The sequence below is a fragment of the Loxodonta africana genome, chromosome 24, assembly GCF_030014295.1.
Source record: "Loxodonta africana isolate mLoxAfr1 chromosome 24, mLoxAfr1.hap2, whole genome shotgun sequence".
Taxonomy (NCBI): Eukaryota; Metazoa; Chordata; class Mammalia; order Proboscidea; family Elephantidae; genus Loxodonta; species Loxodonta africana.
In genome coordinates this window covers 24,301,977-24,314,670 of record NC_087365.1, presented here as the reverse complement: position 1 = coordinate 24,314,670, position 12,694 = coordinate 24,301,977, and the positions used below count along the sequence as shown (strand labels likewise).

Here is a 12,694-nt window from a genome sequence, read left to right as displayed (position 1 = left end):
CGAGTCTCTTCTGACATCCACTTTGGTCTTACCTTTGTAACGACTTTTTGCTTTCTTCATTTATGATGTCCTTGATGTCACTCCATAGCTCATCTGGTCTTCAGTCATCACTGTTCAGTGCGTGAAATCTGTTCTCGAGATAGTCTCTGAATTCAGGTGGGATATGCTCAGGGTCATATTTTGGCTCTCTCAGACTTGTTTTAATTTTCTTCAGCTTCAAGTTGAACTTGTATATGAGCAATTGATGGTCTATTGCGCAGTCAGCTCCTGGCCTCGTTCTGACGATTTTGAACTTTTCCATCATCTCTTTCCACAGATGTAGGTAACTTGATTGCTGTGTGTTCCATCTGGTGAGATCCACATGTATAGTTGCCATTTATGTTGTTGAAAAGAGGTACTTGGAATAAATAAGTTGTAGGTCTTGCCAAATTCTGTCATGTGTCATTTGTTATCACTAGGGCCATATTAGCAGTGCATCTTGATTGCATGTTTAATCAGTTTCAGACTGCAGAAGTTGGTGAAAATCTTCAGTTTCTTTATCTTTTGTATTTGCGGTTGGTACATAAATTTGGATAAGAGTCCTATTAACCGTTCTTCCTTGTAGGCGTGTGGGTATTACCACCTCCTGACTGTAGAGCCCGTGCATTTCTTCCCGAAACCATTGTCCCCAAAAGACCCAGCTCAAACAGCACCTTTTTCTTGAAACTTTTTCAGATGCTGCTTCCTCCTTTAACCACCCTCCTCCATAATCTGTCTTACATAATTCTGCATATCTCTTATAATTGTTGAAATATGCTATCTTGGATGTGTATTTACCTTACCTCATCTGTTGGAATTTGAGACTAACTTTTTGAGGGTCACTGTCATATCTTATTCATTTTTGTAACCATCACAACATACTGTGTGGGAAAAAGATGTGGCCATCTGCTTCCGTAAAGATTAGAGCCTTGGAAACCCTAGGAGACGGTTCTCCCCTGCCCTATAGGGTCACTTTGAGTTGGAAAGGACTTGATGGCAATAGATTCACAATATAGTGCCTTGCCCATGGAAATGCTGAATGAATAAACATAAAAATTTGTTAAATAAAACATTTTATTACAAGCAGTAATTCAGGTTGGTAGTTTGAACCCACCAGCGACTCCATGGATAAAAGACATGGCAGTTGCTTCCATAAAGATTTACTGCCTGGGGAACCCTGTTTTGGGCAGTTCCACTCTGTCCTATAGTATTTCTGTGAGTTGGAATCAACTTAACAGCAGTGAATTTTGATTTTGGCATGGCATTTTATGATTTTAACTGCTGGAGACAAATGGAAATAATCCTTTATTATGGGACAGTTTCCATTTTCTGAGATTTGGAAATTGACCAAAGGAAAATTTTTTGTTTGTATACTTTACTGTGATTGTAGGTATTTGTGGAATAGATGAATTTGATAAGATGGGAAATCAACATCAAGCCTTGTTAGAAGCCATGGAACAGCAAAGTATTAGTCTTGCTAAGGCTGGAGTGGTTTGTAGCCTCCCTGCAAGAACTTCCATTATTGCTGCTGCAAATCCTGTTGGAGGACATTACAATAAAGCCAAAACAGTTTCTGAGAATTTAAAGTAAGTCTCTTCAAATATTTATACCTTTAATATATTGCATCCCTATAAATCAATAAGAAAAAGACATAGATGGGCAGTTCACAGAAGTTGCAAGTATCTATTAAATATACAAAAACATGCTTAAACACTATGAATTAAAACAATGAAATACCATTGATACCTATCGGATTGACAAGCATTCTAAATATTATTAATCACTGTTGGCAAAGGGGTGGAGACATGGGTTCTCACGTGTACTGTTTAGTATGTTTAACGACAACTTGAGGTTTTTATCACAATTTTAATACGGAACCCTGGTTGCACAGTGGTTAAGTGCTTGACTGCTAACTGAAAGGTCAGCGGTTCGAACCCACCAGCTGCTCCATGGAGAAAAATAAGACAGTCTGCTTCCGCAAAGATTTACAGCCCTGGAAACTCTATGGGGCAGCTTTACTATGTCCTCTACGGTCACTATGAGTCGAAAATCTACTCAATTGCAGTGGGTTATCACAATTTTAAATGTACATTCCTTTTTTGAGCCACTCTGTTTTTAGGAATCCTACTTATAGTCACAAAGAGCACAAAGATATATTTATACAGTGGGTACTGCAGCATTTGTTCATCACTGCTGTCTTAGTTACCTAGTGCTGCTGTAAGGAAATACACAAGTGGGTGGCTTTAAAGAACAAGAATTTTTCGTCTCACAGCTTTAGAGGAGGGTCCTTCCTTGTTGATAGCCCTGGGTGTTCCTTAGTGTTCCTTAGCTTGTAGATGGTTCTGCATGTGATCTCTTCCCCCTGTGTGTCTCTCCGTTTGCTGTTTTTATAAGACGCCACTCCAAAAAAAAAAAACAAACCAACCCGCTGCCGTCGAGTCGATTGTGACTCATAGCGACCCTACAGGACAGAGTAGAACTGCCCCATAGAGTTTCCAAGGAGCGCCTGGTAAATTCAAACTGCTGACCTCTTGGTTAGCAGCCATAGCACTTAACCACTACGCCACACACTCAGAGGGGATTATATTTAGAACCTACCTTATGGTACAGGGTTGCTACGAGTCAGAATCTACTTGACAGCAACGGGTTTGGTTTTTTTTTTTTTTTGATTATGCTGGTATGACCTCATTAACATAGCAAATGAAAACCCCGATTTCCAAACAGGTTTATATTTACAGGTACAGGGGCTAGGACTTCAGCATAACTTTTGGAAGAGAGACACAATTCAATTCACAACTATCAAAAATGTGGAGTAACTTAAAATCCCCACCAGTAGGGAGAGTGGTTTAACTCTAGTAGACTGCAGGCGAAAGCAGCAGCTACAAGAATAAGTACATTTGTATATATTGATAGGGGAAGATGTCTGTGCTTTACTTCTAAGTGAAAAGAGCACATACAGACTTGTAAATGTGGTATGAGCCCACTTTTTTCAAAAACAGTGTTTATATCTACACATGCATGCTTTGTCTTCTAATTTGGTCTGTACAAGTTGGACAGAAATATATGGGAAGGATAAAATAGATTCAAGTGATGCAAAATTGAGAAAAAAATAAAGGAATGCCTCAAATGAAAAACCAGAATATTAAGTCTAGTGGGGAAAAAAACTGATTTCCCGATGTTTAGTAATCTATAATTTTATATAGAAAGCCTATGATGCATAGTAAAATATGTAATTGTACTTTGAGATTCTGGTTATTTCTGTACCACCACAACCAAAAAGTCAATTCTATTTAGTAGTTTTTCATGGTAAAATGACAAAATGCTATGTTAGAAATATCTATTGAACAGGGATCCGGGGACTTGGACTCTGGGTTTTACTGGTACCATTGTAATGACGAAGTAGAACACAGCATTTTTTTTTTTTTAATTGTGCTTTAAGTGAAAGTTTACAAATCAAATCAGTCTCTCATACAAAAGTTTATATGCACCTTGCTGTGTACTCCTAGTTGTTCTACCCCTAATGAGACAGCACACTCCTCTCCACCCTGTATTCCCCATGTCCATTCAGCCAGCTCCTATCCGCCTCTGCCTTCTCATCTTGTCTCCAGACAGGAGCTGCCCACATAGTTTCATGTATTTACTTGAGCCAAGAAGCTCACTCCTTACCAGTATCATTTTCTATCTCATAGTCCGGTCCAGTCCCTCTGTCTGAAGAGTTGGCTTTGGAAATGGTTCCTGTCTTGGGCTAAAAGAAGGTCTGGGGACTGTGACCTCCGGGGTCCTTCTAGTCTGTCAGACCATTAAGTCTGGTCTTTTTACAAGAATTTGAGGTCTGCTTCCAAATTTTCTCCTGCTCCCTCAGGGATTCTCTGTTGTGTTCCCTGTAAGGGCAGTCATCGGTCATAGCCGGGCACCATCTAGTTCTTCTGATCTCAGGTTGATGTGGCCTCTGATTTATGTGGCCCTTTCTGTCTCCTGGGCTCATAATTACCTTGTGTCTTTGGTGTTCTTCATTCTCCTTTGCTCCAGGGGGATTGAGACTAGTTGATGCATCTTAGATGGCTGCTTGCTAGCGCTTAAGACCCCAGACAGCACTCTCCAAAGTGAGATGCAGAATGTTTTCTTAATACATTTTGTTATGCCAATTGACCTAGATGTCTCCTGAAACTGTGGTCCCCAGACCCCCACCCCTGTTAGAACACACATTTTTATTATAATGGCTAGCAGATACATCAATGCCCTTTTAGGAAACCGTGGACTTTTTGCTTTGAAATGGAACGCAGGCACTCTGAGAGACTCCTTGTTTTAGAGACAAAAGATATAAATAAAAGATTGAGAGCTATTTGACTAGATAACCTCTGACACACCATCTGGCATCCTAGCTTAAAAATTAAGTGATCCTAAATCATGATGAAGCTAAATGTCATGTAGTGGTAATAGAACATACAGCAGGATTCAGTGGCTTTGCTGGTGTGAGGGCCACGGCCTCTACCTTCCGAGGGGCGGTATGTGAGGTGTGTACACGTGTTGAAGAGGCTGTGGCCTGTTCTCTCTGGAGTGGGCAGGTGTATTGAATCCAAACGCTATTTATTTGTTTTACCTAAAGCTTGGTTTCTTTTTAGGCTCTACTCGGAACGTGAGTATAGTTTTCTATTGTTTGTTTTGATTCCAATCTTTTTTTCTTTCTCTCATGCCTCTTAGAATGGGGAGTGCCCTGTTGTCCAGATTTGACTTGGTCTTTATTCTGTTAGACACCCCGAATGAGGATCATGATCACTTACTCTCTGAACATGTGATTGCAATAAGAGCTGGGAAGCAGAGAGCTGTTAGCAGTGCCACAGTAACTCGTATGAATAGCCAAGATTCAAATACTTCTGTGCTTGAAGTGGTTTCTGATAAGCCATTATCAGAAAGACTAAAGGTATAAATATTTCTCCTTAATCATTTGGTTCAGTTCTGTCTGAATGTCAAGAGTTCAGTGTGTTGCTTATGGTAGAATAGTAATACATAAACTTGAATAGCAGATCTTTTATATTATGATAGTAGGGTTTATGTAAGCTTTGTTTGAAACACAGACTGAGAGCTAAAATTGTAATGTTTAGTTTATTTGGCAGCTCTTTTAGAATTTTATATTTATATAAACTGTTCTCTTAGCAAGAATATTTTATTTGCTATGTATCCTTGTAATCTGGGGCCTCTGTATCGTGCATGCTTTAGGTGGTTCCTGGAGAAACGATAGATCCCATTCCCCACCAGCTGTTGAGAAAATACGTTGGCTACGCCCGGCAGTATGTCTATCCAAGGTTATCCACAGATGCTGCCCAAGTTCTTCAGGATTTTTACCTGGAGCTCCGGAAACAGAGCCAGCGGTTAAATAGCTCACCAATAACGACCAGGCAGCTGGAATCTCTGATTCGTCTGACAGAGGTTTGTTTGAGCTTATGCTTTTTTGGCTTAAACAGAGGTGGTAGAAGAGGCAGTATGATTTCTCTTTTGAACAACCTTCTGCGTAATTGACTTGATTTCTCATGTCTTAGTCATCTAGTGCTGCCATAACAGAAATAACACAAGTGGATGGTTTTAACAAAGAGAAATTAATTTTCTTACAGTCTTGTAGGCTACAAGTCCAAATTCAGGTGTCGGCTCCAGGGGAAGGCTTTCTCTCTCGTTGGCTCTGGAGGAAGGTCCTTGTCCTGAGTCTTCCCCTGGTCAAGGAGCTTCTCAGGCGCAGAGACCCTGTGTCCAAAGGACGCACTCTGCTCTTGGTGCTGCTTTGTTGGTGGTATGAGGTCCCCAACCCTTTGCTTGATTCCCTTTCCTTTTTATCTCTGGAGAGATAAAAGGTGGTGCAGTCCACACCCCAGGGAAACTCCCTTTACTTGGATCAGGGATGTGACCTGGGTTAGGGTAGTGTTACAATCCCCGCCTAATCCTTTTAACAAAAAATTACAATCACAAAATAGAGGACAACCACAGAATGCTGGGAATCATGGCCTAACCAAGTTGATACATAGTTTTGGGGGACACAATTCAATCCATTACATTATCCTACTAAGTTGTTGTGTACTATTGAGTTGATTCTGACTAATAGGGACCCTGTATGTCAGAGTAGAACTGCCCTATAGGGTTTCCCAGGCATTAATCTTTACGGGAGCAGATTACCAGGTCTTTTCTCCCTCAGAGCTGCTGGTGGGTTCAAACTGCCAGCCTTTTGGTTAGCAATCAAGTGCTTAAACATTGTGCCACCAGGGCTCCTTTTTCCTACTAAGAGACATTAGAAATGACTGGATAATAAGTTTTTTTTTTAATGATAGTTTCTTAAGAGGATCAATTACATCTGTAACATTGATCAAAGTATAGCCACTTCTTTCTAGGCATGGGGCCAGCTACTTGCTGTGCACCTTATTTTTTTTTTTAAATGAGACTCCTGGAGTGTTTGAGGAGTGGTTGGGTTAACTAAGGATTCTGGGATCCAAAGTTGAGTATATGGGACCATGAACATGTAAATTATTTTGAGTATTTCATTCGGTACATGAGAGGTCTATGAGAATAGCACCTGTTTTTCTAACAACATCATCTTTTCACAGCTGTGGAATGCTGAGCGAACTCTGCTAAATAAAATTAATTGGGTTCCAAGTTTGGGCTTTTTGCTCCTAAATTTTGAATAACTTCCCTTTGTCATTTTAACAAATTGGTTTGGCATACATTCCGGAACATAAAAGGCAAGGAAAAACCAAGCATATTTCACAGTCAAATTTTCTGAAATCAGTACTTTCAGAAAGACATGTTCCCACCCACCCATTGCCACTGAGTTAATCCCTACTCATAGTGACCCTAAAGGACAGGGTAGAACTGCTCCATAGGGTTTCTTAGGCTCTAAGTCTTTCTAGAAGCAGACTGCTGCATCTTTCTCGCACGGAGCGGCTGTGGGTTCAAACTGCCGACCTTTCACTTAGCAGATGAACGCTTTAACCACTGTGACACCAGGAATCCTGAAAGACATGTTAGTGGATAAAAAGTAATTTTAATTCATATTTTAAGTAAGTGATCATTTTCATGCTCACATTTTCAGATGATTTTTAAAAATTTCTTTTTCAAATTACAACCCCCCTCCAAAAGTCAGTTTTTGTGTAAAATGAATAAATGAAATATGCTTAGACATACCATACCTGTTAAGACGATAGTAAATATATTTATCTTTTGTTATCTGCCATAACTGAAAATGTTTTCTTTCGAAGGCACGAGCAAGGTTGGAGTTGAGAGAGCAAGCAACCAAAGAAGATGCTGAAGATATAGTTGAAATTATGAAATACAGGTAAGATTAAACTTTAAAATACTGCTGTGATGAAATACCAAGCAAAAATATTTTTATTTAGCCCACTTAAAAAAAAAAAAACAAAACCCAAACTCATTGCTGTCGACTCAGTTCTTACTCATAGCTCACTTATTTTCCTGTGATCAAAAAATATTTCTGTGTAAATAATCTTTACTTTTTTTTTAATTTTATTTTTTTGAATGGGTAATATATTCACGTAATTCTAAAATCAGTTGAAAAATACGTACCTTGAAAAGACTTGCTCCCAATCCTGTTTACCACCCCACCCTTCCTGTCCACCCATACTCCCCCCGCCCTATTAGTTTCTTATAAATAACGTACTGTTTACACTGTTCTGGGCCTTTTTAAAAACTTGATAATGTATCTAGAGATCTTTCCCTATTAGGACATAGTGATTTCTTCCTTTTTTTATAGCTACATAGTATTCCATTGTATAGATGTGCCATACCCATTGCTGTTGAGTGGATTCCAAGTCATAGCGACCCTATAGGACAGAATAGAACTGCCCAATAGGGTTTCCAAGGAGTGGCTGGTGGATTTGAACTGCCCACCTTTTGGTTATCAGCCGAGTTCTTAGACACTGCACCACCAGGGCTCCATAAGATACTTCATATGTGGGTGGGATCCCCGGGTGGTTAAAGGTTGGAGGTTTGAGTTCTCCCAGAGGCACCTTGGATCGTACTTCTGAAAAATCAGCTGTTGAAAACCCTATGGAGAACAGTTCTTTAAATATGTTAATACATTCATATGCTTCAAAATCCAAAGTTTAAAAACTTACTATGGGAAAAAATTTTCCCCCTACACTGTTTTTAGCTACTCAGTTCTTTCCCTACCGCCATGGCAACAAATACTATCAGTTTTTTGTGTTGAGTTTTTAGTTGTAAAAAAAAATCACAAGCAAACATGTAACTATATATCCTTTTTCTCCCTTGGTGGACATATGGTAGGGTACCATACACAGTATTTTTATACCTTGCTGTTTTTTACTTAAAATGCTTCTTGACTGTCATTTCATATCTGTGCCTAAAGAGCTTCTTCTTCTTTTTCACAACTGGATACTAGTCCGCTGTGTGGAAGCATCATAATTTAGCAGTTAACTCTTTTTAATATGTCCTCCCAGCAATTAAAATATAAATCTATTAGGAGTCTACTTTTCCAAGGCCAAAAGCTTTATTAATTTAAAGATGAAATTATTTTGTTATCTTACTTTGTTAAGTAATTTTTATTTCTTCAAAGGTAGATGGATTCCTCCCTCCTCCCGCCCCCCCCCCCCCCACAAGCAGCTGCTATTCTGGGGCTTATTTGGGGTCAGAAGCAGGTGGCTTTGCCCGATTATTCCTCCTTGGCTCTTGGTAAAAGTGGTGTCAGGCTTTCAAGCCCAATCTGGAGCCACCAGGGCAAGTTACACTCTGCTTCTCAGTCTCCTGTATGAAACACCAAAAGGATTGTGCTGACATGTGCAGCGATGCTGTATACTGTGACAATAATATGGTTTGACACATTCGTCTGCACTCAGTCAACACTATGATCAATAGTGCTAGCCTTGATAATATTACTGAGATGAGCCTAAGCAGATCCCCTTTTCATCTGACTCATACCACAAACTGAAGGCTTCAGAAATTTTTTAAAAATCTCACATCCCAGATCAGGAGTTGCCAAAATTACCCTTTCCAACAGGTTAATTTCTAGGGTCTGATCCTCCGTGCTCTCCATCTGAATTGTCCACTAGCTCTGGTTAGCTTTGGGCTCTAGGCTAGTCCTTTTCTCCCTTTCCTTATAGATTTTACCTAGTGGTCTGTTCATCCCCAGGCTGGTTCCAGCCTATCCTTGGAGGCTTCTCTGTTCCTTCTTCTGCGTCTAGAAGCATGTCATGTGGGTAGAAGGGCACCCATGCTACTTCCTGAAGGTCTGTGCACTAGCTTGCAATTCCTTGTTTCCTGCTCTGTAAGGCAGCCAATGGAAGAACTTTTCTTCTTAAAATTCAGCGTGTCAGAGTTTGTCTGCAATATTGAGATTATGTTTGCTATCTTTGAAAGCTTTAAAGACTCGAATTAACAGCTCTTAATTCTTTATTGGAAAGACCCCTGGGGGTGCAGTGGTTAAGCGCTCAGCTACTAACTGAAAGGTCGGCTTTTGAACCCACCAGCTGCTCCAAGGGAGAAAGATGTGGCAGTCTGTTCCGTAAAGATTACAGCCGTGGAAACCCTACGGAGCAGTTCTACTCTGTCATATAGAGTCCCTGTGAGTCAGAATCTTTATTGCTGGTTCCAGAGCGACTGCCTCATAATGAGTAAAGTTATTGACAACTAATGCCTACTGACCTTTCAAACAATCCCTGACAAGTTACCTTCTATGTCTAAATATCCTGTTGGTTGATTTGGCATCACTATGAGTTTGAACTGTCAATTTTCAATTTTACCTGATTCAATACTAGGGTTTGAGGAGTCTCATAGCATTTATTTGCCTTTATCCTTAAATAGTCCATACCATAGTGAATTTCATAGTAGCCACTCAATAAATACATGTTTAAGGCTTTGCTAAGTGAGCCTCATGGCTTCTTCCAGCTTTTTCTTCTTATAACCTGGAGGCCCAGAACAAAATTTTCTGTAGCCGTGCCACATTGGGTAACTGTTTTTCTCCCCTTCCCATTAAGCATGCTAGGAACTTACTCTGATGAATTTGGGAACCTGGATTTTGAGCGCTCACAGCACGGTTCTGGAATGAGCAACAGGTCAACAGCAAAAAGATTTATTTCTGCTCTCAACAACATTGCTGAAAGAACTTACAATAATTTATTTCAATTTCATCAACTTCGACAGATTGCCAAAGAGCTAAATATTCAGGTATGATAAACTAGAAGCTTATTAATAAATCTTTTTTGTAATAATTTCAGGAGGTCCTTATTGATGTATAGTAGATCTTTTAAATATCATACGGTTTGGATTAAAAGAATAGGATAGGCTTATTTCCTTTGGAGTATTTCATAATATAAGCTAGTTCATTTAAACTATGAAATCAGCTAGCTGCTCAGAGTCTTTAAAAAAGTTTTTATTAAGATTTATACCTGCCTTTTTTCAAAAAGTTTTTCAGCTTCTTGATAGTTAGGGGGAAGCATTGTAACAGAGCTCAGTCTCCATTCTTTTCTGGTAATCTCTTGTGGGCAAGTCACTTTAACAACTTTGAACCTGTTTCCTCATCTCTTTAAAGGACATGATTCCACCTGCTCTACCTAGCTCCAAGTTTTAATGAAAATCAGTGTAATAGCACTTCAAACACACAAATCAGTTTATATGGAAAATTACCCACTTTATTTAAGAAACTAGTCTGAATTTTGTCTTGAAGCTAAGCTAAAACAAATATAAAACTCTGCATACTGCAGTTTTTAATTAGCTTGGCATAGAATCCAAAGCTCAAATGTAGGTGGTTTTCTCTGAAAGAAGTGTGAATAATTCTTTCTTCCCAAGAAACTTGACGGGTGTTACGTTGGAGAGATTAATTCTAAAACTCATATTCTGGCATATTACCTAATGGGGTAACTTTTGATGTTTTCTTCTAGGTTGTTGATTTTGAAAACTTTGTTGGATCACTAAATGACCAGGGTTACCTCTTGAAAAAAGGCCCGAAGGTTTACCAGCTTCAGACTATGTAAAAGGATTTTACCAAGTCAGGGCCTCTTGGGCTTATTAGCAATTTAAGCCATTTCGATAATAATAGGCAAAAAAATACTGTTCTTTGAAAATGACATTGCAAACATAATGTCATAGCAACAAATGTTAGATATGATGAACCACTCTAAGAAATGATAAAGTCATGTGTTAATTTTTTACAACTTCTCTAAAATGCTAAAAATAAATTACGTACATTATTTTATGTAAATGATATAAATTATTTATAGTTATATGTTTGACCTGTCTTCATTTTTTTAAATATTTCAGTTTTGCATATCAAATGTCCATTTGGGTAAACATTCAGAAAGTTACATTTTAATATGTAAATAGTTCCAACACAAAAATATGATTACCTTTCAGAAATAAATTGAAACCAACATTCAGTTGTAAAAACTGGAAATATTTTGTTGACATATTCAGGTTAACATCTTAGCTACTGAAGATTTTCTTAACATTTTAGATTTAGATACCTCTCATGCACTGGGCTGGGCTTGGCTTGGCTTGGTGTGTACTTAGAAAAAACTATATTAAGTTAGTTAAAATGTGTATGTATTTGAACTTTAAATAGTTGTGCATGGTTTATCCTAAAGCCTAGCGGTCTCTGTTCCATGCTTCCCACACCCTAATTTTTGCTCAGTTTCAGCTGTTCTCCTATTTACCTCCTTTTTTTCTACAGAACATGCTCCCAGTTATACTAGTTGCTGTCGAGTCAATTCCAACTTAGAGCGACCCTGTAAGACAGAGTAGAACTGCCCTATAGGGTTTCCAAGGAGCACCTGGTAGATTTGAACTGCAGACCTCTTGCATAGCAGCCATAGCTCTTAACCACTACGCCCCCAGGGTTTCCGTAAACATGCTAGTACTGCTTATTCTTGAATTTTCAGTTTAAACATTGTCTATTAACTTCCTACTATAGAAACTGAGAATGTTGTTCTCTTAAACCCCTCCACATAAATATTTACATAACCTCATTTCTTCCCACTTTAGTTATATACCATAATTTTTAGTTAAATGTATATTTAGCTTTTATATCATTAAGACTACTGAATATTAGTCATTTCCTTTCTTGCACAGCTTTTTGTTTTCCCTACAGTTAATAATTGCCTTGTTTTTTCCAACTATGTAGCTTTCTACGTATCTACCACTAATGTGACTTGAGGCTCCATGGTAAGTGTAACTCTCCCCTCAGAACACGTACACACATCAAGTAGTCTTCCCTGGGATTTTCTGTCCTGCTCTAGTCTGACCTACACAACTGTCGTCCTGGGACTGCTCATTATTCTTCCCTATTTCCTAGCTCTGTGCCTTCCTCTCCCTTGATATACTCCCTCCTTTTTTTTTTTTTTGGTGGAGCCCATCTTCTAGCAGCATCCTGACAAAAAATTGATGAAGTACAGGCAGTCTCCAGGCTAGGAACACCCAACTTACGGACAGCTTACTTGCCCTTTAATGTTATATAGATTTGCCCTCACTTTGAAATGATTGAACCAACCCCTACTCGCAACAAATTCTTCATCACGATCACCTTCACTTGTTGCACATGCAGCTTTTAAATCATTGAAAAGGCCTTGAGACTTTTCTTGCACTAATCCACCAAAAAACACACTGCCATAGGGGCAGTTTCAACATATAGTGACCCCATAGGGTTTCCAAAGCTGTAAATCTCTGTGGA

At 39.0% G+C, this 12,694-nt stretch overlaps 1 protein-coding gene across 13 annotated transcripts in view; it reads left to right on the top strand.

Annotated features, from left to right (window-relative positions):
* Positions 1–12,349, top strand: part of MCM8 (minichromosome maintenance 8 homologous recombination repair factor) — a 45,911-nt gene extending 33,562 nt beyond the window's left edge. For 7 of the 13 annotated variants that reach the window (XM_064275798.1, XM_064275796.1, XM_064275794.1 and 4 more), the window contains 6 exons: positions 1,409–1,604; positions 4,720–4,939; positions 5,236–5,445; positions 7,257–7,333; positions 10,008–10,197; positions 10,911–12,337. In XM_064275798.1, coding sequence (XP_064131868.1) covers positions 1,409–1,604; positions 4,720–4,939; positions 5,236–5,445; positions 7,257–7,333; positions 10,008–10,197; positions 10,911–11,003 — 986 coding nt within the window. In that variant the 3' untranslated portion in view covers positions 11,004–12,337. Of the gene's footprint in view, positions 1–1,408; positions 1,605–4,719; positions 4,940–5,235; positions 5,446–7,256; positions 7,334–10,007; positions 10,198–10,910 lie in introns of all 13 variants that reach the window. The other 6 variants (XM_064275797.1, XM_064275789.1, XM_064275790.1 and 3 more) reach the window with 4 other exon arrangements.
* The last annotated feature ends 345 nt before the right edge of the window (positions 12,350–12,694 follow it).